The sequence below is a fragment of the Electrophorus electricus genome, chromosome 10 (assembly GCF_013358815.1).
Source record: "Electrophorus electricus isolate fEleEle1 chromosome 10, fEleEle1.pri, whole genome shotgun sequence".
NCBI classification, from domain to species: domain Eukaryota; kingdom Metazoa; phylum Chordata; class Actinopteri; order Gymnotiformes; family Gymnotidae; genus Electrophorus; species Electrophorus electricus.
Window position 1 is genome coordinate 9,649,509 of NC_049544.1, and position 26,537 is coordinate 9,676,045.

Consider the following 26,537-nt stretch of genomic DNA (forward strand, 5'->3'; position numbering starts at 1 on the left):
AAATTATTCCATATTCAACAGTACTATCAAGACAGAAAGTATCCTTAATTCTGTTCCACTGATTATAAAAATCACAGTGTGTGCACACTTTTGCATGCATACATGCACATACACACAAACATGATCTGCAATTCCTATAATCAGGCCCTTCTGTGCAGAGGGGCTCGCAGCAGTGATGCCATGGGTGACAGCAGCACTGATGTGCAAAGAGCTGAGAGCTCCCGATGGAAAGGCTTCTTTTGTGTACGCCTGGACACTATTGATCAACCAGTCACTTTGGGCGGGGCGTTCAATACATTTGGGTAGCACAGGTGTCAGGTGTGATTAAGGAAAGGAGAGCTTGGTCTGTGAGCTGAGCTGCTCTCACTGTGTCCACGCAGGAATCTCTCACTACTGCAGCAGCTCTGTCACATGATCACTCGCTGATCACCTGGGATGATGAGATACCCGTAGCCCTCCAAGGATAGCTCATTTGGACATGGAACAGAGCAGGCTGGAATATTAACTTTCAGCACCATTTGGTGCGCAAACAGATATTCTATCTCTCACTCATTTATTCTCTCTCTCTCCCCCTATTTCTTTCTCTCTCTCCAACATTTAACATTTCTCCAACTTGAGCTATGGGGATCATCTGAATGCACATAATTTCATTTGTTTATCGCTCCTTGCTTCAAGATAAAAAGTGTTGCTCATCAATCTGTGTACAGCATGCCATGACACCCACCCCTCCCCCATCCCAACGTTAATTGCAGTCAGAAGGAAAATTCCAGAGGCTGACACATGGACGTTATCTATAATGTGGAAATTTGGATAGAGAACAACATGGTCTTCTGGAGGTCACGTCACCAAACGAAGAAACAAAATTAATTCTGCATTAATGATTTTGGTCAGTATCACAGATTAATCTGACCTATGAAAGCAGACTGGCTGCAAGGGATTTGTTGCTGAGAACAAAAATTTATTTTTTTTATTAATTCTACTGAGCCTGAGAGAAATGATGTTTTTGCCAAACCCGTGGAGTTCCGGAGTGTTCCGTTGCTCCCTACTGCTCCACCACTTTTTCAGGCTGTTTATGTTTCAATCAAAGGAGCCAAAGTGGTGTGACTGTGAGCAAGCAGTGCAGGTCCCCTTTCCACCAATAAATACTGCAGAATTATACAGACTGAGCCTTGCTAAACCTACACAGAGCTACCTGCGGAGTCAGGGGAATAGTAGCCCAGTTTATAGTATCATAACCTGAAATGCATATTGTTGAAAAGGGGGCTGTAGTTCCCTATGCCACACAGACAGGCATTTTTGGGCTCTCTGTCCTTAAAGAAACCCCACTCCCAGACCACAGGCCGATATCTTTGACTTCTCCCGGCCATCTCATTATCTCCTTGCTGAAATATCCCACACCTATTTCTGATAAACCAATCCATGCACATGTGTACTTCTCAGTTATCCTTGGTGGTTTGTGAAGTCTTATTGTATTATAGTGTTTTTCTATACTAGCTATTCCTATATGCATAACCGTAATTCATAATTGAAAATTACTTATGCTTTTGCTAATTCCTGGTTTATTCATATTCCTCATTCATCTCAAAGTTGTTTTTTTTTTCTATTTCTAGTATGCTTTTTTTAGCTGAATAAATTATAAATATGTCTTTGTCTTTGAAATGCCTGCCAGCATGGGGCTTTAGACTTTTATCATTGCACTGACATTATTTTTTTAATTTCCCTTAAAAAAAGCAACAAAAAAAACCCCTCACAAAGAAAAGTAACACTTCACACATTTATCGTACTAAAGTCTCTCGTGTACTACACCCCCAGTACAGGCCACTAAAGCCACCCCACAAAAGCTGAAGAAAAAAAGGAAAGACAAAGCCATCTGACCATGGAACGAGCAGATGCTCCTCAAACACATGCCTGCTTTAGCTTAGCCAGAATATCTGCACCAGTTTCATTTGTTAACATCTTTTTTTTACCATTCCTTATAACAAAAATTATTTTGTACAGATTCTTTTTTTATTAGTAAAGTTTTAGCATCAGTTAACCGATCTTGATGTTCTTGACAACTGATCCTATAAGTGAGTCATAAGATTATGTTCAAATACCATCTAGCCTACCTCACTACATGGTCTGAAATAATATTCACTACTTGGGTTTGGCAGGTCATTATTTGCTTTATTCTTTTGTAATCTGAAATTTTGTATATTACAAGCAAACATTAACATTCAACAGTTTCCATGTTAAAATAGCCACCATGCCCAAGCAGAACAATTGCTCCATCCTTCTCTACCTACCTGTAAATGAGCTACACGTATGGATTGTAGGCATGGAGGTGGAGTTTGGATTTAATTCTGCAGTGTGGTGCTCTACAGTTCTGTGGGCTACCTGGCTGAGGATATGCCATCATCCATGGAGAGATCATCATCCTTCACAGTGTGAGAATGCAGTTGTCAGCTTCTGCTTCCTGCTTTGTCTGGAAGGTGCTGTTGCAGCAGGCCATGCTGGGCTTGGGAGCAGGGCTGAGCTAAGACAGGGGGCACCTCTCTTCTTCCCAACACTCGGATCCTTTTTCCACGCTTCACTTAACAACCAAGAACCTCTAGAACAGCCACTTCAGGCTTCAGCATTTTAACAATTCATAAAACTGTTGAAATCAATCAGAGGCAAGAAGATTTATTAAACCTCTCACTGCCGGCTGGGAGAGGAAGTGAGAATGAGGCGTAAAATGAGAAAGGCGTAAAAGAGAATGTGTCAGGGGTAGGGCTCACATTGGCTGACACAAGGGAAAAGCAGCTTTTAAAGCATTTAGCTTTAATTTCATTCAGGAGTGACATAATTGATTTTAATGAGATGTTTATAGAGTGAAGTGGCTGTGTTGCTAAATCATTTGCCAGTCTGCCTGTCGGGCTTAGCTGAGCCTCGCACTGGGGAAAAGAACAGCACACTCCAGGTTGTGTCGCCAAAATTCAATGGCATCTGCTCTCTTACTCTTACTCACTCTCCCACTCTCCCTGTCTCCATCTTCTTTTATCTCTTTCTCTTTCTCTTTCCTTCTCTTACTACATCTCTCCTCGCTCTCTCTGTTCTGTTCAGTTTACTAAGTTACTGATATCCATTCTACAATATGCTGTCTAGTAAAGTTTTTGTGTAAATTTGAAGTTTCCAGCCCCTTTTTTTCCATTTGTGCTTTTGCTATAGTGGAAAGTTCAAATGTGTGATACACACGTCCCTGTTCCTCCCTGCACCGTGCACTCTGCTTCCTGTTCCTCCCTGCACCGTGCACTCTGCTTCCTGTTCCTCTCTGCACCGTGCACTCTGCTTCCTGTTCCTCCCTGTACCGTGCACTCTGCTAACTGTTCCTCCCTGTACCATGCACTCTGCTGCATGCTCTTCTATGTTGGTTGTTGGGCAGAGGCGTCATATATAGTGCTAGCCAGGCAACTGGATTCATAAGACTTTGATGAAATTCTAAACAAAACAAAGCTCCCAGGAGAGATGCAGGCACCTTGTGCGCTTTGATTCTGCCCCACTGTTCTGCCCAAGTCGGACTCACAAAGGAGAGAATGGCAGTGTTCACTCAGTATTCAAGAGGAGGCCTTGTCTCCTGTTCTTCTGGTGTTATTACTTATTTATTATTCATTGTGCGTGTGCAGCGCTCATCGACTCTGTGCCGGGACAGAGTGTGACGTGCGCACGCTGCAGATGGGCGATGCTCCAGAGAGCTGCCGCTGTCTCCTCTAAAAGTCCAACAGACACCTCGTCTGGGGCCCATGGTGGCACTGATCATGGGGTGGTCATGGCTGCTGGTGGGATGATTTAGGTGAGAGGGTGTCGCAGTCCAGGCCTCTGACTCATTCTGGTACCATTTTGATTGATTGACAGACTAAGCTTAGTGAGCAAACGATTATGAAGTGGTGCTGAGTATTAGTGACCCAGTGATTGGTAGGCCATCAAACATCCTTCCACATGCACCCACCCATTGCCTGCACCTGCAAGCGATCCTGACCACCAGCTGGTGACCACAGCAACCCCCCACCCCTTGCCCCACATTAGCGCCGCAGCCTGGAGCCCTCCACCCTGCGGCACTTTCACACTTGCTCCCTTTCATCAACACCCTCTCACAGGCAGATTATTAATATCACACTCCCCTCCCACCTACAGCCATCAGGAAGCCGTGTCAAAAGCAGCACAGGCATGCTGGGTGTGAGGAGACTCTTTATCTGCCCATTTCAATAGGTGTCAGCCTACAGTATCTGCCTCAGCTTTGTAGCTCTGTCACAAGGCAAGAATGGCCTTTACGAACGTGAATTGTTCGCCATTTTCCTGAATGTTGTGTGTTATAGTGTTTTTTGTGCCATTTTCAGTAGAGAGCAGGCAGAGAATGTCCTCACAATGCATAACATTATTGGTGTGCTCTAATATTTGATTTGTGGTAAATCTAATCTAGTTATTATTTGGCAACAGTTGTACTGACTATGTTTTGGGCATGACTGACGAAATTTTTGTAAGGGGAAAGCAGTTTGCGCCAATGCTTAGGCTGACCAAACAGATGGAGCAGAGTTCAGCCCATATGCCTGCAATCTTCAGCCATGCTGATTTATCTTTGATTGATATCTCCACAAACATGCAAAACATCCACCAAGCGATTCCACCACATTATTACAGCTGAGCTGTCTTTAGTTCTAACCTTGCATCTAGACAATCATAGAGAAAAGCTGGGAAATGACAGGTTTGGGCATGATTTATTCAATAGGACGATTTCTGGCGCACCCCCAGGCATGATTTCCATACCAACAAATGTTCAGAGTTGTGATTGCTTTTCAATCATCCGAGACAAACACTAATTAGATTTTTTTTTCTCCCTTTTTGGCCTGTGGAATGGGAGGTTTCAGCTATTGGAACATATGAGGCTTCCTGGCAGTCAGCTGTCAGATGCTCTGAGCCATACCCTCACCCTGCTCTTAATTCCAGTCTACTTCTATGAGTGACTGTTGTCCTTTGCCAGTAACAGTAGGGCTTTTTGTACTGTCTCTGTTAACATGAGTTAACAGGTAGGGCCATTATTGCTTTGATGATAGTCAAGTCAGGAGAGATGCACTTAAGGTACCAAGTCTGGGTACCAGAATGTCCAGCTTTAATGAGTCTAATGGGGGTATATCTCTGCATGCATGTTCTTGTGTTTGTGTGTGTGTGTGTGTTTGTGTGTTGCTCTCCCCCAGACGGATGCGGCGCTGATGTATGATGCGGTGCACGTGGTGGCTGTAGCAGTGCAGCAGTCTCCACAGATCACCGTGAGCTCCTTGCAGTGTAACCGCCATAAACCCTGGCGTTTCGGCAACCGCTTCATGACCCTCATCAAAGAGGTACTGCGACATGCCTAAGTCAGGCACTATGCATTCTTAATCAGGCCTTACAGCTTCACAGTCTTTCAGTCATTGTCAGGTTCAAGAACAATATCTTTACACCTCTGAATATAAACCAGTCCAAGTATTGTCCATCCAGTTAAATGAGATAAATGATGAACTCAACAGAAATCACCTGTTGAAGTGTTTTGGCCTACAGCATCACTGATTTAGCAGTTTTTGAGGTTTTAAATAATCTGAGATTTAACAGAGACTTGGGTAGCATGCCTATCTGGGTTGTCTTGGATCTTAGTATGGCACATTGGCAGACGTCACAAGATCATGCTTGACCAGCTGCAGAACTGGCCTGGCCTCTCTGATCTTGCCTTACACCAGTCCACATCCCACCTGGGGGTCAGATTTCAGATTGCCTCAAAGCTAATATTTTGGTCTTCATGGACAGTGACTGCCCTAACACCCACGAACCATCAGTACTATATGCAAAATGGCACACTATCACCTCCATAATATTTCTAAGGTCAGTATCTCCATTGTTGGCAGTAAGAAACTTGACTGGGCTACCGTAATGTTTTCTTATCTAGCCTACTCAAGGGATCTATAACACATTTACTGTGAGTTTAGAATTGTTCTGCCAGAATCTGCACCAGAGTGAGGAATCTCATCACAACAGCTCCTAAATCCCACATTTACAAACAGTATAATTAATTAAAGATATATATAAATATCTTATGACTTACATATCATATCATATGTAAGTATTACAGCAGGTGTGCTTCCTGGGAACAGTCCCCAAGATCTCTAGAAGGAATTTAAATAAAATAAACAAATAAGTAAACAAGCAAACAAAATAATAATAATAATAATAGTTATTATTATTATTATTATTATTATTATTATTATTATTATTATTATTATTATCATTATTGTTGTTGTTATTGTTATTATTATACATTTTCTCAATTCTCCTATTGAAAATAAATCTTAATTATTGGTAATTATTCTCCCTTGGGCTAGTGTGAAAAAAAGACAGGGTGTCTAATATGAGCCCTCTGTCATTTAGGATCAGGATTTTGTAGGCTATATTTAGGGTGGCTAAGCCCTAGGAATGTATTTATGTGTGCTATCACAGACAGCTCGCTTCAGCTCAAGGTGCTGCACTGCACAGGTTTCTGATACATTAAAACACCCAAAGACCTGCTTGTCTGTGACTGCAATGCAGATCAGCTCAAATCTCTCCACTTGCCAGCCTGCTCTCTCCCTCTCAGCTACTCCCTCTTTCCCTCTCCGGTATCCTTTTGTGCTTTGACTTCAAGTGGAGCGGCTGGACAGTAACCCGGGCCAGCAGCACGGAGAGCTCAGCTAGAGCGGACGAAAGGAGCTGTTGTTTAGCCCTGGACACCTGCACGTAGTGCATGGTCTCTTTGAACACAATGGAGATTTAATCTAGTTTAACACCCTGGATCAGCTAAAGACACAGATAGAGCATGTAGGATAGAAGTAGTTTCAAGGAAGTGCATTACAGAAGATGAATGCAGTTCAAATTCAGTTTCAGTACAAATACAGTTTTGTTGAATTTATGAAGTGAGGTAAATGTTTGAACACAATTTTACAAAAACACAACAAGAGTACATAAACAATAAATACATAGTAATATGATTATTCCTGATAATACTCACAGGAATCTTACTCACAGGAACTCACAATATGAAGAAACTGCTCTGATACATTCTTGCTGGTCTTTTTGCCTCAAAAAAGTCACAATCTTAGATATCTTAAGATATTCTTAAATGTGTGTCCTTGTGTACATGTGTGGCATATTGTACTCGATGTGTGTGAGACCGAGACCTGTATGGTTCCTGCTTTTGTGACCTGCTTGAAGGTGAGCTATATGTTCCAATGAATAATGAAATGGATTCTTCTTGGACACTACTGCCTAATCATCAAGAATATTTTTCTCACACCTCTAGGCCCACTGGGACGGCTTGACCGGACGGATAAATTTCAACAAAACCAACGGCCTGAGGACAGATTTTGATCTTGATGTGATCAGCCTGAAGGAGGAAGGACTGGAGAAGGTAGCAATGCCAACCCTCTGTGTAGAACATGCCTTAGCCTGAACACAAGTTGGTGTACCAGTACACATGGGCAGCGCACTGTAAAAATGGCAAAACTCTTCATTATTTGCACATCCTTCTCAAGAACACAGAGTACACACTTATGGACCTACGCGCATGCACACCCACACTCGTAGAGTTTCCCTCTCAGCTGCCTGTGGCTTCCCATTTTACTCCCACGTGTGTCTGCACCTCCATGAATAATTTACTCTATTAATAAAAAAACCCTTCAGAAGCCCTCCAGCCTCATGAAGGCGGTATTAAAGAGTTGATTTGCAATTACAAAATACAGCTTAGGTATTTTCCAAAGGCATCTGAAGCACTTTGTTTTGGAATGGACAAGAGTGTGTGGCCCCACTGCTCTTTCTGTGGAGCCCACAACCCTCAAGAGCATCCTCAGGATTTATTATGGAGAGGACACATTCTGCCACCCATGAGCCTCTCTATGTCATTTCTTCTCTGGATTATGCAGCACCTTATCTCTTACATCAGATTCACTCTTGCATCATGTTAACCCTCACATAACATTAACCCTTACATGATATTAACTCTTACATCATATTAACCCTTATATAACATTAACTCTTACATCATGTTAGCTGTTGCTTTACATTAACTCTTACATTACACTAACCCTTACATCACATTAACTCTTACATCATGTTAACATTACATCATAAAGGGTGATGTTTGCTGGGAACATGTGAGGGCACTGATCTCTGGCATGATCTTTGCAGATTGGAACATGGGATCCAGTAAGTGGTCTGAACATGACTGAAAGCCAGAAAGGAAAAACTGCAAATGTCACAGATTCACTGACCAACAGAACGCTATATGTATCAACAATACTGGTAAGTATGGCCTTTGTCTTGTGTTTCCTTTGTGTTGTTTTTTTGGGGTATATCTTTTCAGGTTGTTACTATATATTGTAAACTAGTTATTGTAAGCAGAAAAAGTCATTATCATCAGTTTTATTAATCTAATTTCATAGTTTAGAAAGATGACAAATCTGAGATGCCACCATCTTTGGGTTATACAGACAACAAATTGTCTTCTTGATAATTGATTTGACTTAGTATTGGACTTGTGATTTGAGATCAGAATGTCTAGATTAAATTAATTAAATTAATTGATGAAATTGTCAGAATGTCTTGATTAAATTAATCAGAATGTCTTGATTTTTTACTTTGTGGTACTCTCTATTTCAGATCTAATTTACCACCTTATAATCATTCACTCTCTGTTAAGTTTACTTGCTTTATAATAAATTAGTAACATTCCATTAATTAACAGTATATTAATGCTCTTGTGCAATCACTGCCTTGTTTCTTGATCACAAGCAGATCACAAGCAGATTTGTAATAGCATGCCCTTTTGATAAAGCACATACATAGATAGAGCATTTCCCCATAATGCACCATGCCCCCTAGCGGGCATGCGGGCGTCCCCAAACGGGCATACTCAAATAAATTACTTGATAAAATCGAATATTCTTAAAGTACAGTACATTTATCAACATAACACTTCTATATATATATTTATATACATATATAAATAGGTGAAAAATTAATTTTGAAATTGCTGCACCACTGTTCTAGTCTTCAATAACTACGTGAGGCCCTGTCAGTAAAATGGAAGCAAAGAGGAGTGATAACAGTGATGGTTATAAAAACGCAGCAAGTGGGAAGCTGCTTTGGAATGGATTGTGATAGAATAATAGCTATGGTGTGTTCATGCCACCAGGTTTAAGTGAACAAATGAATGTCAACCCAAAGTAGTGTAAAATGAGTTTGCGTAAAATTTAAAATTGGTTGCATATCCATCAGGGTTTTATGAATGTGCCAGAAACAAGAGTGGAAAAATGGAGGCATGTTTACAGAGTAGTGAGAGCTCCATGACAACAGCATGACTTCACAGCCTTAACCCCATCCCTATCTTTCAGTGTGAAATGTTCAAAAAAAATCTTGTGTCCTAGGAAAGACAAACAACTAATTAAAAAGAATCCAATATGTGCTGTTTTTTTTTTTTACTTTTCACACGCAATATATCAGTGGCCGATCACAATGAATTAAGCAGTACAAATCCTTGCTCTCTCTGACAGATGCCAGAGGATCAAAGGTGTCACAAATGAAAGAGAGAGAGAGAAAAAGAGAGAGATGTGGTTGTAGGGAGAGAGAGCTAGAAGACAGAGGGAACTAAATGAAGAAAGTCAGCGTTTGCATTAAAGTTGAATATGCTCGGGTTTGCTAGAACCTCCACTGTGCAATTCCTCTGTGAAAAGTGTTTTTAATGGGCCTGCAGTGAATATAAACAAGCAAGAACTTTGCCCTGGGGTCCTTCTGGAAGTGATAAAGAAGATACCTCCATTTAGAGGGAAAACTGTCTTCTGTCTTTTTAAGGTGATCATAATAGTAGCTATATTCAGTAAGCCCATCGATGAACAAGAACACTGAATACAGATTTATTCCACTCAAATTTACAGACTAAACAGAATGCTTTATATTGCAGGTAAATTAATTCATCATTATCTACTTATCCTGCCTGTCTTTCTGTCAGTTGTCTACAGACAGATGCCTAGTCTACTTCAGTGCCTCAAAAGAGCATTATATTAAAGGCTTTCTCTTAGTGGTGAGGCAGTGTTGTGTGTTATGTACTGTATTTTTGTTCTTAAAATCCCTCAGTGCAATCCTATTAAGCAACATGAAACCCTGCAATCAGAAGCATGTGGCTCATTCTTGTTAATTTTATGTGCTATAAGGCTATCACAGAACAACACAGCAGATCACAGCATGTGATCAATTAACCTAAAATAAATTTTAAAATTAACCGCTATCATGTGTATATCATGTCTTTGTGAAAAACAAAATCCGTTAAAGAAGAAAAGGAGAACAACTTTGAGGAATGCATTTCTACTGCTCTTTCTCCCAGAATGCAACTGTTTGTGTAGAACTGTCTCTCTTTCAATAACACTTTTTAATTAAAGACAGAGTAAAATTTCATCTTCTGGGTTTTATATTAATTTATATTTTATGACAATTATATTCACATTCCCCTCACCATTACTACATCTTCTCCCCCTCTTATGGCACGTTACACATTGGCTAACAAAACCACTGGATTTTGGAAACATTTTTTTTTATTTTAGTCACTTTAACATAACTTTTAATTAACTTTAATAAGCAAGTTTGAAATTAATGTTATAGTTTAGACTAGGACCATGCTTAATTTGCATAGTAGAATGATCAAGAAAGCATAGATATAAAAAAGTAATATCAGCTATAATAGCATAAAATCACATTCTCTGTCTGGAGCTTGCAAAAATGATAGGATTAAAAAAATAGATCTAAAATCATGTTCACATATTGGTTACTTTATCTTGCAAACTATAAAATCTAATGTACAGTAGTCTGTGAAGGGATAACAAAAAAATAACAAAATAAGATAAATAAGGGGTCATAGAATGTTTAATGAACATAATGGAATTAGCATGGCCAAAAATTATAAAGCAAATCAGGTATCCCTGGCTTTAAAATGATAGAAATAGCAATATCACTGGGGGATAGCTAAAAAGCAAAGGGGTATAAAGGACTGGTTTTTACATAGGTTTTTTTTTTTTTTTTTGACATTCCCAAATCACATTCAGTGGCTCTAACTTGAAAACTGCAACTATGGCATTGAATCTTACATGGCCTGGAACAAAAGACAAAGCACTTTCTGAAAAATCTATATTTACAAATGATCCAATAAAGCTGAAAATATTGTCAGATTATCAACATAGAATAAACAGTTGTGCTTTTCATTTTCCTGAGGAGGTGATCCACAGCCATTGCCGGGCCTGGCTCAGGTGATGCTCATTAGTAATAAACAGGTTTGATGTGTTAATAAGCCTCATGGCTGTTTATGATAATTACTGTCTTTCAGAGCAGACAATAGGTGAGAGGTTACAAGAAGTTAATGGGCTGACAAACACAGCATTGTGTTCAGTGTTCATCGAGCGAGCTTGCTTCAGATCTGCGTGCTCTCAGGGCAGGATACATGCGTGATTCCATTGCAGTGGCATGTAGGTATGGTATGTTCCAGATGTCAGAGAGGTGAGGGCATAGACATTCTCCTGTCTCAGGACTTCTTTACTACAACTATCATATGCAAAGTTAAGAAAAGTGTCTATGGTCATATTCCAAGGTAAGAAATATCAACTTATTGAATCCCCTGCGACCATGCATTCTGTGTATTGAAAGATTTGTCAAGGTTTTTGCGAAAACCTAAATATATATTTGATTTCCTGTCCTTTCATTTTGGTAGTATACTTCCAATACAAAGCCTTGCTAGGTATATCAAAGAAAAGTTAAATGTTCATGTTCAAGCCAATAAATATAGTATGCATGCAGCATGTGTTTGGATAGAGCAAAGTATAAGAGCAGAAGTGAGAAAGGAAGTAAATGATATGCTCCCTGTCATGAGTTCAAAATTCTCTGCAAATGAATTGAGCTATTCATGAAGTGATCAGGATACAGACTATACTGATATTTTCAGTGCTTTCTTGAACTGCCTGGTGAAGTGTCCTCCATGTCCTAACATTGCTTGGCCTCTTGAATGCTATGAATAAGAATGTTTCCCCCATTACTCTGTCTATTTTGCTGGCAGGTAAGCCCTCTGAATTTGACTCCTTTCAGCTGCTGCAATTGAAATTATGAATAGGAGACAGCCATTGAGCCTTGCCTCTCCAGCATTCTGTATGTACTGTAGAGAGAAGGACAGCACAGCCTCCCAGCATGCACTGATTCCACTATTCAGCACCAGACAAGAGTCACAATACGATGTGTGGATATAAAAACCTTTGACCACAGCAAGTTATTGCTGCTACACCTCACTCAGCCACGAGAGATGCGCACACGAGCGGCAGCACCCGTGTTACCATGGTGATGCACACATGTGCAAACAGGACTTCCTGAGATGCAGTGCACAGTGAAGTTATACTTCATCCAGTTCACAGAAAAATAGCAAAATGCCTTATATTCACCAGTGGAGTTTCAGTATTTCATACCTTTGCCACGAATCATACATTGAAGCTGTGTTATAATTATGCAATATATAATTCCTGGATAATATTAATGCCTTTTTTGTTTTAGCTTATTATTTTTACTATAGTTTTAGTTAATTTTAAATGCAGGTTCTGAAGTCTGAAATTAAAATGTGTGGAATGTACCACTATAATTAATAAGAACTGCAAAGTACAGTAGTAACCATTCAGGATGCCAAATTCTGCTTACACTTTGACTGTGGGAGTCTGCTGCAGAACACTTTCGAAACACACTCTGTTATTTAGTATCTCTGTGTTCTTGAGAGAGAATGCTAGCTACCTGCCCCATGTAAACACCTTTCTGACCCAGTACATCATGAACCTGTACATCACCTCATGAATTATTATTACCATAGAGCTGTTCCAAGAAAGCCAATTGTATTTCCTCTGAAATCCAAGACATAAACTGTGCATAACACAGCCTGGATTCAGGCATCCCTGCATCTCTGATTCTGCTCATCTAAGTACTGTTGAGACTGAAGTCTACTTAAAAAAAAATATTACGGCTACCTTTCGGCTTACCTTTAAGCAGTGCCACTGAATCAAAGTAGACATTATACAATGTGCCAGCGTCTTAGCAAACACAAAAAGTAATTTTCTGAAACTGGTATAGTTTGCTGATAGGCATTCTGAATATATATGCAAAATGCTTCATTTATAGCCATTGAGAACTGGCTAATGTAAAGATTTCATCCTACATGTACGTGAGACACATGGCACAGTCAGTTGTCTAAACTTCTCAGGAAACATCCAGTGATAGTAAATGAAAGCCAGGATGTTAGTTTATGTTAACTACAGTATGTCATGAAAGAAATTCCTGAATGTGTGTTTGCGAGAGGGAATGCCATAGAAAAAACAACTCAGATATTTTAAAAAATTAATGGAAAATATGTGATCAATTATCTTGTTCAACAACCTAAAGAATTGATGGTATCAGAGAAAAAAAATGTCTTACTGCACAAGAATAATAAGATAAAGAGCAAGGGGTTGTAAGTTCACATATGAAATTAATTGAGGGTGTAGATCTGCTGTGAAATGGCAGTCCCTCATTGGTTCATTTTGTTTATGAATATTCAGGAGCAGGGTGGGGTGGGGGTGGATGAATGCTTATCTCTCTTTGGATATGTTCCACTAGCACAATGTGGATCCCTAAAGTGCAATGCACCAACCTCTGATAGTGTAACCTAAAAGCTTGTACTCTCACTGGGAACTGTCTAATACATCAAAGGCATCAGTATGATTTCTGCAGTCCCCCTCCTCAGCTCACACTGCTGATAATGTTTAAAAGGCTAGTCTTGAAAACAATTGGTTTTTCCAGTAATTAGATTTAAGAGGCACACAACACCTGCTTATTAATATGTTCACTGTTTGTCTTATTCAGAGAGAGCGACAGAGAGAGAGAAGGAGGGGGAGAAAGAGTGTGTATATATTTGTAATCTCCCCAGGTGCTAGTTCCTAACAAAGTGAGTCAGCTGTATCCTGTGCTGCTCACCCTTTATCAGCACATCTTATCTTATTTCAGAAGCATCTGCTGGCAGTGAGCAGAGCAGCCTGAAGTGGTGCTCCTTAGCCCTGGCTGAGCGAGGCGCAGAGCAGATAGGGAGGATTATCTCTTATTATGGCCATGCATCAGTCTCCCCTGCCTTGCCTTGTCCACCATGGAGAGAGTGTGTGCTTCTGTGTGTGTGTGTGTGTCTTAGTCCTCTAAACAGCAGTTGGGTTTCCCTCCCCCCTGTCCCAGAGATCTCGTAGCCTAGTGAGTCTCACCTCAGTCTCCCTGCTCAGAGATGATCCTCCCTCCATCCCTCCCTCCCTTTCCCTGCAGGAGGAGCCTTATGTGATGTTCAAGAAGTCAGACAAGCCCCTGCATGGCAACGACCGCTTCGAGGGCTACTGTATTGACCTGCTGCGTGAGCTGGCCAACATCCTGGGCTTTGTCTATGAGGTGCGGCTGGTTGAAGATGGCAAGTATGGCGCGCAGGAGGAGAGCACAGGCCAGTGGAATGGTCTGGTTCGCGAGCTCATGGACCATGTAAGATCCATCCTTCTGTTAACACACACCTTCTCTCACATCATTAGACTTCCCTAAGCCATGCAGGAAGCCACTATATTTACATTTATCCTTTGTACAAGATTATAATGTGTAAATGTGTGTGAATCTGGCTTTCTGTGAGTGTGAATGCCTGTGTGTACATGTGTAACACAAAGAATAGAACCAAGGACATAATAATTTTAGTAACTCCAGTAGTGACTGCAGACTGGATACGGTATAAAGCTTCTGGCATGAAATTTCCCCATAGAGCTTATTAAACACTCCCCAAATCTCTCTCGCACACACATACTACCCAAGCTACCCTTGTTAAGCCTGGAAAATAAGAGCCAGATAGAAATGAGCTCCACATGGGCAGAAAAATAACAGTCTTCACACACTCAATATAGATAGCTGACCCCATTACCGGTGCACACTATCCCATTGGCTGTTCCCACAACATCTCAGACATGCCTTTTAGACACCACCTCTATTGATCATGCAGTTATTGTGTGCGATTAGACTCAAAGCAGTGTGGGGCACGGGGGAGAAGAGCACACCACTGCAGCAGTCACTCGGCCTGCATACATCCCCCCCAGATGAGTGTGGGACAGATTATAATTGGCCTGGACAAGCTTGCAGAATGGTCTGGAGTCTGCAGTTTGCACAGGAGCAAAGAATGCCTTGAAGTGAGGGTAAAAATATCCCATCAAAGGGTTGGAAAATGAAAAAAAATGTAACAGGTAGCAATACAGCATCTGTTCACACTCTGCATTAAATTACCCCCTCTGAGAATAATTACAAGACAATTGAATAATTCCACACACAAACCTTTATTTTGATTAAATTTATGTAAATGGTCAATTGAACAGCATAAATATTAAATATCATTTTGTGGTACTAAACTAGTTGCAGTGGTGTTGTGATGTGGATACGTGAACTCATTCAGATTAGTGTGATGGATGGCAGCCTCATTATGCTCAGAACAGCAGAACAGGGTTGAAAAACATTTATTTGAGGAATGGTGAAAGTGACCTTGCTTTTGGTATCTCACATTAATGGGCAGTGAAGGACTGCAAATGAATTAATCTGACCTAACTGATATGGATATCAAGGTCTCAAACTTGTTTTTTTTTTTTTTTTTAGTTTATTGCTTTTCTGGTTTGAAATAAATAATAAATGGATAATATGACAAGATAGACAGCTTTAATTTAAAGAAGTCACAAGGCAAATATTTCTTCTCGGTTCTCTGCTTTTTGTATTGACATAAAACATTTTAGTATAACTTGCAGTGTTTAGATTATTCAGGCATGAACCCCCATGTGTTTAAGGGCACTCTGATGTTCATGATTTCATATAATATCTTTATGGCCTTTATTATTCTTTTATCATGTATGAAATAGCAACTGTTCAACTCTCTACCATTCAAAACAACCTGATGTTGAATCCCATGGTGTGTTGAATGCCATAGATCAAACACAGCAGAAACTGGTTCTTAGTCATTAGAAGCCCTGCACCAGTAAACACTTTGCTAACTGCTGAGCTGGTAGCAGGTAAATCAAGCTCTTGGAGGGAAAGCGTGGGAAAGGAAAGATGGGGGAGGGGAGACTTTAAATTTAGACTTAAGTGCTGGTGGCCAGTCAGTGGTGTGTGAAGGTCCTGTTTTCTTAATTTGATTGCCTCTATACGCTGCTGCTGCTCTTGACAACCTGCCCATCCCTCTCCCATTGCATTTTTTATTGACAGAAAGCTGATCTTGCAGTGGCTCCCCTGGCCATCACCTACGTGCGCGAGAAGGTCATCGACTTCTCCAAGCCCTTCATGACACTGGGGATAAGTATTCTGTACCGCAAGCCCAACGGCACCAACCCAGGGGTGTTCTCCTTCCTCAACCCTCTCTCCCCCGACATCTGGATGTATATTCTGCTGGCTTACTTGGGTGTCAGTTGTGTGCTGTTTGTCATAGCCAGGTAACATGCCAGATCTGCCGACCTCAGCTACACATGCAGACATAACCCAACATCTTAACCTCTTTCCATTAACAGTATAATCAGTGTCTAAAAGCATCTGTCCTCCATATGCTGCTATGACATTTGAAGCTCACATCTCTGCTCACTTTAGATTTAGTGCCCTTGACTGAGAGTGGGGAAAGACCAAAATGCTCAAATGCTAAAATGGCATACAATGTTCACATGAAGGCGCCTGATAAGAGCAGGTCCTTGGGGGCTCTTCCCCAGCCAGATCACCAGAGGGAGGAATAGCTCTGTTGTGAACAGGACACAAAGGGAGGGATGAGACATTTGACCCGGGCTGAGAGAAAGGGCGAGCGAGCCAAGTCCTTCTCAGATGCGGTGGTGGTGGAGACGAGCGATGCTAAGCACTTCCTCCTCACCCAAGCGAGCTACTGCCTCAACAGCTCAGTCGCTCGCCAGTGCACGTGTGAAATCAGCCGTTTCCAGACACCATGTGAGAGGCAGAGCGAGAGAGCGCGCACGAGAGAATGCCGGTATGGGAGTGTAGGTGTGAGTGAGAGTGGTTGGCTTTTCCTGGTGTGAGCGACAACTTCCCCCTCATCCCTCGTCATCCCTGGTGTCTCTAGTTTGTATTCGCTTTTTTGTTTGGACATTTTCACACCCTGCTTCAAATGTCCTTGGCAACGTTCCCCATGAATACTGAAACACATGCATTTCAAGTCAACACTGTTCACTCATGTTTCTGTGTTCTAATCCTTCTGGGAATGTTTGTACAGTTGAATTTAAAAGAAGAGGCGATTGCTAGCATTTGAGTTGAATTAAGGGGACATTGGCTTGGTTGAGAGAAGCACTGCTGATGCTAATGTGGCCCAAGAGCTATTTTAACATGGTCCTAAATCCAGATTATTACTACATTGAGACTCCTCTTTCTTACACTAAACTATAATAAGAGACAACTTCTTCTCAAACACCAAACCTTTGCTGGGACACAGATTTCCCTTTATGGACTTGGATAGCTGCTGAGGGAAGTATAAAGTAACTTATAGGCCCAGTTTCACAGACTACGATTAGTCCCAGACCTAGACCAAAAGTTACTTTCAGTGGTGAATCACCACTAAAATTGCAAATTAGTTCAAAACTAGCGTTACTACATGTCTAGGAAACCAGCCCCTATATTCCTCAAAAACAGTGTCTGATTGAAATTTACTAAACAATAGGGCCATATATCAATATCATATTTAATGTGATAGAAATATAACATACTGGTTTTGTGTGTTATCATTGGCTGTAAACAGAATACAAATTTTCAGTTGTGGCACTTCAGGTTGTTCTTCAAATCATATCTCTTATATGCAATGCATTATTACATTTATTGTGAGTACCCCACAGATGAAGATGAAAGGAACTTATCTTTTTTGATAAACTGGAAATAACTGGTCTATTGCAAGCTTATGTAATTAAATGAATTCATTGTATAGCACCTATCTACAAACCAAGAACGGTGTTACTTGCTATTTGTAGATTTGCTCACCATTTGAAGCACGGTGGAGAAACCTCCAAAGCAAAGCCCTTGAGTTAACTCTAAAACTTTTGGGACAGCTTAGCCATGCTCTGTTAGCCCAAGAGTTTTATGGTTAATAAACGTACGTTTTTAAATGTTACTGGCAATATGATCACATGAGAGAATAACAAGCTACAACTGCCATCTAAGTTGGTTCAGAATATGCACCTATCACCATAACTGCTTTAAGTTTATGCTGGGTAAGTGAAAGAATCCTTTTATGTTGTTTGTTTCACTTTGCAGTCCTTTGAGAGAAAGGCGAAGTTAGGGCACACACAGTGGCATGTTGCTGTAGCCACACAGATTTTGACATTCCCCTCAAAACCCTAACACAAGAGCAGCACACAGTGTGGATTTACTATATATGTGTCTGTTTGTACACATTTATTTATGTGTGCATGTATTATTGCTTAGTGTGTATGAGTTACATATGTATGTGGTATATGTGTGGTGTGAGAGAGAGAGTTGGTATGTAAGTGTGTGCTATGGAGAGAGACAGGAGAGAGAGAGCGCACAAAATGACATAGTGGGGGCTAGCTGGTGTCTTCTACGGCTTCGCCATGCAGTATTTAGAACATTTCCTTCTGGGTACAATATGAAAATGAAATATCTGCATTCTCAGAAATCTTTTTTCATATCACCAATTGTTTTTGTTGTTGCTGTTATTGTTGCTTTGTTCTGCTCACAAAGTCTCCCTCTACTTTTCCTCCTTTCTGTGACATAGGAGATGAATCAGTTGAGGGGAGTATAACATGAGTTTGAACAGCCCCCTTTACCAGTTCTTTGGCACATTGGCATATATAACTGTAACCCAAATGATTATTAGACTGTGGCTATCATCAAGCATCAAAGACACTAGCCATTTGTGTCTGCCATCAAGCACCAACGACACTGCACATTCCTGAAATGACTCGCACCCCTGCATGGTCCCCCTAAGAAACAATGCATAGCCATGCCACATTCTCATCAAAGGCAAGCTAAATGATATACCGAGCAGCACAGAGGATCCAGAGACTCAGCTGGATATAGCAGACATGGCCTGAGCTAGCAAGAGTGCTGTCGACTCATCAGTGCACATCGGTCATGCATGCCAAACAGTTTCATTAGAATACCTTCTCAGATGCTTTTAATGTGCTATTATGGTTGCTGCAGTGTGCACACCTCAAGCATAAGAAACAAAAGCTGTAGTTATTTGTTGGAAGAGTAATGCCCTCAGGCAAGGTGCTGCAAGTCCTTATCTGATCTCCTTCATGTCCAGGTGGAATATGCCATAAAATGGGCTGCAGTAAAAGGGGATTTAACAGTGCACCAAACCAAGCATCGGGAGACTTTAAATAGAGATCAGAAAATGGAAGAGGAGACAAGGTCCATAACAAGGGGCAGCCCTACCTATGATTTGTGGAAGCATTTAGGCAGAATCCAATTAAGCTCACTAATTGAAATACAGTATTGTGCACTATATAGAGCAGAGATGAATGACTTTTCTATCATGTAGTGAAATAGTGTAATATCAATTAGGATCACCTTGCTTCCTTGAATTGAGTGGGCATGGGACTGAATGCAAGCGCTGCAACACTGTTTTAATATGGCAGAATATGTTTTTTTTTTTGGTTTTGTTTATATGACTGAGCCTTCTGTCACTCCCCCTGATCCGATATGGTAATAATCAGTTGTGATCAATAATTTTTTAGCAGGCTGGTTCATCGCAGGCTGATAAAAAATGTCCAGTGTTGTTGCCGCCTGCCCACGCACATGTCTCCTTATTCGTGGCTTATCTGTCCACGTTGACCTTGCTCAAAGTTTTTTCTTTGGTGGCTCAGATGCCCTGAGATAACAGAAGGTCATGGTAATTGGATAAATAGCTGCTCCCCATTGCAGCCTGGCTACAGCGCGCCTCTCTCAGACTGCTTTGGAATTCCTCTGGTACTGCGTCTTCACTCCGTGGTGCAGATGATAGCCATGCTCATCCACGTGCGTCACGGATGGTAATTGGCTTTTTGGTACATAATCAGAGGAATCTACCATGAGACCCTTGAGTGAGGAGTCTGGACCAACAGTCCTGTGCATCTCAGCAAGGTCACGATTCGCATGAACTCAATTTGAGATTGCAAATTGACAAGCAAGCAAATCTGCCACAAATTGACAGAGTAGACAGATTGATTTAAGATCAAGGATTCTTTTAAGCACAGGATTCAACGACGCTCAAGGGTCCTTGAGAAACTCGCAAATGATAGTCATGTAGCTTGTCAAATGAGAAGAAAAAGGGCTTGTATTAATCTGGTTTTATTGGCCAGTAACTGCAGCTAGTATAGTTTAAGGGCACTGAGCAGTGGCAATAATGTTTAGTTAGATAAACTGCAGCTGCTTCAGTGGCCTTGAGCGAGACTGTCCTTGTCAGGACTGCTATATAGAATTTTTTACCTTGACTTTATCCAAATATTTGCATTCCCATTTTCTTTCTTCATTGCAGAAAAAATTACATTGGAGTTAAATATGCTCTCGGGTTCCATACTCTTTAATGTTTGATTACTTACTCTTGTCTCACTGTCAGAATTTGAGATTCTTCTTAATTCTACTACACTAGCACAAACCAAATCAGGTCATGATGCTTAATTGTAGTCCAATCAATCTGTCCTAATGCAATGTCACTTTTGTTTAACATGAATAAATGGGGAATCTTTTTTCTCGAGTAAAATGCAGAGAGAAACGACGTGGTGTGGGAAGATGATGGGACAGACTTGTTTGCCACATTTTAATAAGCTTGTAAGATCTGGATTATTAGATTTTTTTCTGGGCATGGAGTGATTCAGATTTCATCGATTAAATTACAGGGTCAGTTGCCTTTGATGTGAATGTGTCAACATGCACAGTTCTATAGGAAATGGAGAGGAAGGAATTACAGTCTGAGTAAAAGGGCTGCTTATATCAGGTTTTACATTATAGTAGGAGCTTTGCAGCATGGGACTGTCTGATTAAAATGGCTCTAACCTACACTAAAGTCCCTCAGATTAATTTACCAATCATATCTCTAACATTTAAACCATCAAAACTCTGAACAGATTAATAGCACTAGATACAAAGCATTTTTTAAAATGCACGTCACATAACCATTGCTGTTAATCTGTCTCTCTTTATATCTGTTTAGGTGGATCTGCCTTTCTTGTTACTTTATCTGTACTAAACATGTGTGTTCTGTTTTGATCACCACAGGTTTAGTCCCTACGAATGGTATAATCCCCACCCATGCAATCCTGACTCGGACGTGGTGGAAAACAATTTCACGCTGCTAAATAGTTTCTGGTTCGGAGTTGGAGCTCTCATGCAGCAAGGTAGACGCCTCTGCCTGCCCACCCTTTGCACATGTCCCACTCTTTTGCTGGGGGAACAAATTGCTCTTATCAGGCCCACAACCATGCATGGGTGCCTCTGTGCATGTAGCTAGATGCAGTCTGATTGCTGGTCTATGGTCTGGATGGATAGGTTTGTGAGATGTAAGAAGTGAATGGAGTGTGATGGTTGGTGAATGTGGATAGAGGAGCTAGGTGCAACTAATCATGCATGCTCTTCCCTCATTATCACTATTGCCATCTGTCATGGTCCTGAGCAGGTAAGTCTAATCGTAGTGCTATAGCATATATCAGAGAGACAGAGGCGTAGTAAGAGACAGACACAGGGTGTTGTATTGTAGCCTGACCCTGTCTGTAGTTGGATTCCTTCTAAAGCCTGATGCCACATCTACTGGATGTCAGTGTTCTGAGACCATGAGATTGAAGACATAGGCTACACTGTGATAATTTTCACAATACTATGAGGTAGCAGTTCTGTAGAAACCAGTGATCATTTTTATGGATTAAGCAGGCGGCATGTGCATGTGTTGATTGTGTAGCAACAAAAAATTTACAAACAGGAGCAGAAATGTTTCATGAAGATTATGATATCTCACAAAATTATATTTTTCTTAGGATGTATTGTCCTGAATTTAGAGCTTATGAACTATGAACACTATATAAATGAAAATTCTGTTTCTGTGTTGTACCTTGTAATACTTTACCATAGTTCATCAAGGTGTGTTTCTGTAGGTATCTTTGAGAGTATTGGGTGATAATGAGAGCATTTCTCATGCTACACTTCCTGAGTGTGGGTTTCAGGATTGGTGTGTGTGTACTGCTTCAGAAGATGTGGTGTCAGGCTGATGAATATGGGACAGGCTTCACACTTTGTGCCTGTTTGCTGAGTAAGTAGCACTACACTGTAGAGAGGCTCCCCTGTTTGTGGCTTGACAGCCCCCAGAAAACTGTGGGATGTGGTGTTTGGACATGACGTTACCTTGGGTACATGACAGTCAGCCCCAACCAGGCTTGGTTAGGTCAGGCCACGACTGTGACCTTGTAGGATCAGACTGGTCCATAAGGTCCAGTGAGGGTAAGCACAAAAAGAAATGCTACAGATTCTATGCTTTGTCTATGCTCTGGCTTGTTGGCCTTTTATTTACTCTGTGTATCTGGTGTCCGTTCCTTTCATATGAGTGTTTGTCTGAGACGTTTTGCCAATGAGTAGTGTGGGTTGCGGAGTGGAAGTGATGATATGGTTTGCTGAATCATGTCTAACTGTGCACTGGACTGGTAGTACAAGAGAGTGATCAAACTCTTTTTCCCATTTTTATCAGCTGTCTAGGCAGGGATCTGGAGTTGGCTGTCATGTCCAAAATCTGGGCTTGAGTGATGGGTCGCTAGGCAGACTTTTAGAAAGTGAGAGTGGAACCATTCGTCAAAGGCCTGATTTAATTTCATTCAAAGCTCTCTTATGATTCATAGGAAGCATATCTTTCCCCAGCCCATCGCCAATTTCAGTTGACTGAATGTGCAAGATCAAAGCTTGCAATTGCTTCTTAATGCTTGAGAAGAAGCGCCACTTAACCTCCCTCCGTGTGCCTCCCCAGCCCCTCTCCAGCTAGCACATGCGTTTCTCGTCACCTATTAACCCACCCCTCCTCTGACATATCCTCACTGTTCTGCATGAAATTTCAAGGACAATAATGGGCAATGCCAGTTTCTTTTAAGGTGTGACTTGTCTCTTAGGAAATGTCAAATAGTGAAAAGACCCTTTGCTGTTTAAACTTTGACATAAAGCAGCTAGTCACTATTTGCTACCATACAACATAGTGGAATGCAGATTGCATGCTAGATAAACACGAATGAGCTTTCCTTCTTATGTCTGTTAGTGTCAGGGTGTGATCAGTGCAGACCTAGTACACAGTTAGAATGGTTGTTTCTCCCAGGCCTTGGTGCTCTGTGCACTGGCAGCCTCATCCTTGCCCTGCAACTCTGCTCTGCTTGGCAGTGTTGTGCTCAGACCAGGACAGGCCTGGTTCACAAGGTGCAAACCCACTCCAGCAATGACTGCTTGTTTCCTCTGACCTCGCTCTCTACTCCTCTTCGTTAGGATCTGAGCTCATGCCCAAAGCCCTTTCCACCAGGATAGTAGGAGGCATCTGGTGGTTCTTCACCCTCATCATCATCTCCTCTTACACGGCCAACCTGGCCGCCTTCCTCACCGTGGAGAGGATGGAATCTCCCATTGATTCAGCCGATGACCTGGCAAAGCAAACCAAGATTGAGTATGGCGTGGTGGAGGATGGGGCAACAATGACCTTCTTTAAAGTGAGTGAAAAGTGTAGTACTCAAATTGTTGTATCTTGTGTTTTATGTTTTTGTGTTTGTTTATTAAATCGTACATAGTATATATTTAAGATTGGTCTAAATATTTTCTTTGCAAAATATATTCACAAATACAGTAAACAGTTTTTTTCATAAGGAAACCTTGTAATGCAGAAAACTGAAGCTTGTTAGAAGAAAGCAAACAAACGAACAAATATTAACATCTGCAAGTGGACCTACAAGATTTATTTCTAAGTAGTTTTGGTGTCTTTCTATTGGTCCTTGTCAAAATGGATAGCAGGGATAGCAAGAAATTAAATGCCAAAGCCTAGTTGGTAAGGTCTTGCTCTGTAAGATTCCCTAACTCTGGTATCGCATCTATGAAATTATTGTTTCATCAGTGGTGAATGCTTCTACTAAATGAACACTTTTGATGCTTCAGAAATAGGCAAACTACATTTAGACAATAACAGCATTCAATCAATCAATAGAGGCAGTGGTAGCTCAGTAGTTAAGGTGCTTGTCTAATAATCAGAAGGTTTCCAGTTCAAGCCCTACCACCACCAGGTTGTCAGTTTTGGTTCCCTGATGAAGGCCATTAACTCTCAGTTGCTCAAGCTGTAGTCAGTCATAATTGTAAGTTTCTTTGGATAAAAGCATCGGCTTTTATCAATCTGCTAAATCAGTCAGTCAATCTTTTAACATTGTATTTGTTCATCTGGTTCGTTCAGGGTTCAGGTAGTATTCTCAATGCATATTTTTCATTCTGTAACCTCATAATAATATTTGCCTAATAGCAATGTGCTAATTTGTTACATATTGTAACAAAAAAACCTCTCAATATTAAATCGATATTACTTTAAACACTTAAGCTGTTTAAACAGCACTGCATGAACTAAAGTTAAACACCATTTAAACAGCAATGTCTAATGTTTTTAGTGTCAAATTTTAGAGTGATCTTGCCTCAGAATTATAAAGAACATATGTTTAAAAAGGCCTAATTAACACTGCCCTGCTCTTCCACCTCAGCTATCAGTTGTAGCAGGAGGCTTATGGGAGCTGCACTGGAGTAGTGACTTGTTTAAATACATTATATCTGTGGCATAGGTGATGTAGTGAATCAGTGCAGGAAATACATTTACATTTACCTGTCAGAGGCAAAACATACAAAAAAAAATTGTTTTTAGTAGAGAAGTAAATGAAGAAGTGGTGATTATTCAAATGCACTGAAGAGACTAAGGACGATTAAGTGTTGCTTGAAAACATGTGTCTTGAGTCTAAGTTTGAAGAGAGCAAGATACTCTGATGTACAGACAGGTAGTGGGAGTTCATTCCACAATGTAAGTGCTAGTACAGAAAAGAGTCTTGAGGCATGTCTTTCCTGTCTCTTAATGGGTATCGGTGGAGGCATGACGGGTGCAAGATATGGTGCGGGTTGAGACAAGTACTAGTAGATGGGAGCAAGAAGACTTTTGTAGGCAAGCATCAGGCTACTACATCAGGCTACTACCTTAAGCTGCTTCAGGAAGCCAGTGGAGGGAACTCAGCCAGTGGAATGATGTGTGTGAACTTGGGACGGCTGAACAAGTCATGTAGCTGCATTCTGTATAAACTGCAAGGGTCTAGTGGCTTGTGCAGGAAGGCCTACCAAGAGTGAGTTGCAGTAATCCAGTCTTGAGATAAAAAGACACTGGACAACTGAATATCATCTCTTGAAAGAAATTGTCCTGATGTTATTATAAAAGAGTGACCTACAAGTCTCGGCCATGTGGCCATGTTGGTAAAATGGGCGGACATTGATATCTGGTTCTTTTCTTGCATTTTCAGTCAGCGTGATAAGTGAGTTGTGACAGGGAGGAATCACTGGGAAATGTAATAGCCGTGTCTTGCTGAGGATCAGTTTCAGAGGATGGGCAGACATCCATGAAGAGAGAGATGAAATAAATTTAAAAACTTTTAAAGGATGAAGGCCACAGATAAAGGTGAAAATAAGTGCTTTTATGTGTGACCTGTACTAATTGGGGGCATTTTAACAGCTTCAATGTCATAATGGTGTGTCGCCACTGACAATAGAAATAATCCAGTCTACCGCAGTACAGTTTCTCAGGTTTGTCCAGTGCCTGTATGTAGGTAACTCCCTTTATTCACCCATGCATACATATATTTAGGCAGCCTTTTATATGAGAGAACTCTGGTTGGAGAGTGTACCCACCAACATTCCTTTCTCATAATCATAAAAGGACAGAGAGAGAGAGAGACATGAAACAAGTACATATTCACTGTGCTAACTGAAACAGCTTTCCTTTCTGCTAGGTACTGATAGGTTCTGCTACTGTTAGTCTCGTCTCTATCCCACTGTCCGTCCACCCTTCTCACAAACTTAAGTGGCTGTTGTAATGTTCATAATCATATAAAACAGAATGTTCTAATCAAGTACTGTAGAAGAAATTTTGTCATGGCATTTCAGCTTTAATATATCATCTTTATTAAACAGGAAAATGCATATTACAAACTTAAATTTCCACATCAACATAATTTTTACATCAACAACTCTAGGAAAAATGATAATGGCTGTAGCCATATCATAGCACTTACTTCCAGTTCATGTTAGTGAAGTGAGGATCTCCTGATGCAGGTGCTGATTTATTGACTAATTGAGTGTCTGTGTGAGTGACTGACAGCTGGATGGACTGGCTGATAAATTACCAAACTGAGAGCATTGACTGAGCATAATGCACAGATGTAGTCACATAATGCCAGTCCCCCCTC

At 40.9% G+C, this 26,537-nt stretch overlaps 1 protein-coding gene across 3 annotated transcripts in view; it reads left to right on the forward strand.

Annotated features, from left to right (window-relative positions):
• The window catches only part of grik2 (glutamate receptor, ionotropic, kainate 2), a 120,561-nt gene that overhangs the window by 60,487 nt on the left and 33,537 nt on the right, over positions 1 to 26,537 (forward strand). For all 3 annotated transcript variants that reach the window (XM_027015447.2, XM_027015464.2, XM_027015456.2), the window contains 7 exons: positions 5,211 to 5,354; positions 7,322 to 7,429; positions 8,206 to 8,319; positions 14,374 to 14,580; positions 16,324 to 16,547; positions 21,322 to 21,440; positions 23,554 to 23,771. In XM_027015447.2, the coding sequence (XP_026871248.1) occupies positions 5,211 to 5,354; positions 7,322 to 7,429; positions 8,206 to 8,319; positions 14,374 to 14,580; positions 16,324 to 16,547; positions 21,322 to 21,440; positions 23,554 to 23,771 (1,134 nt within the window). The remainder of the gene's footprint in view (positions 1 to 5,210; positions 5,355 to 7,321; positions 7,430 to 8,205; positions 8,320 to 14,373; positions 14,581 to 16,323; positions 16,548 to 21,321; positions 21,441 to 23,553; positions 23,772 to 26,537) is intronic.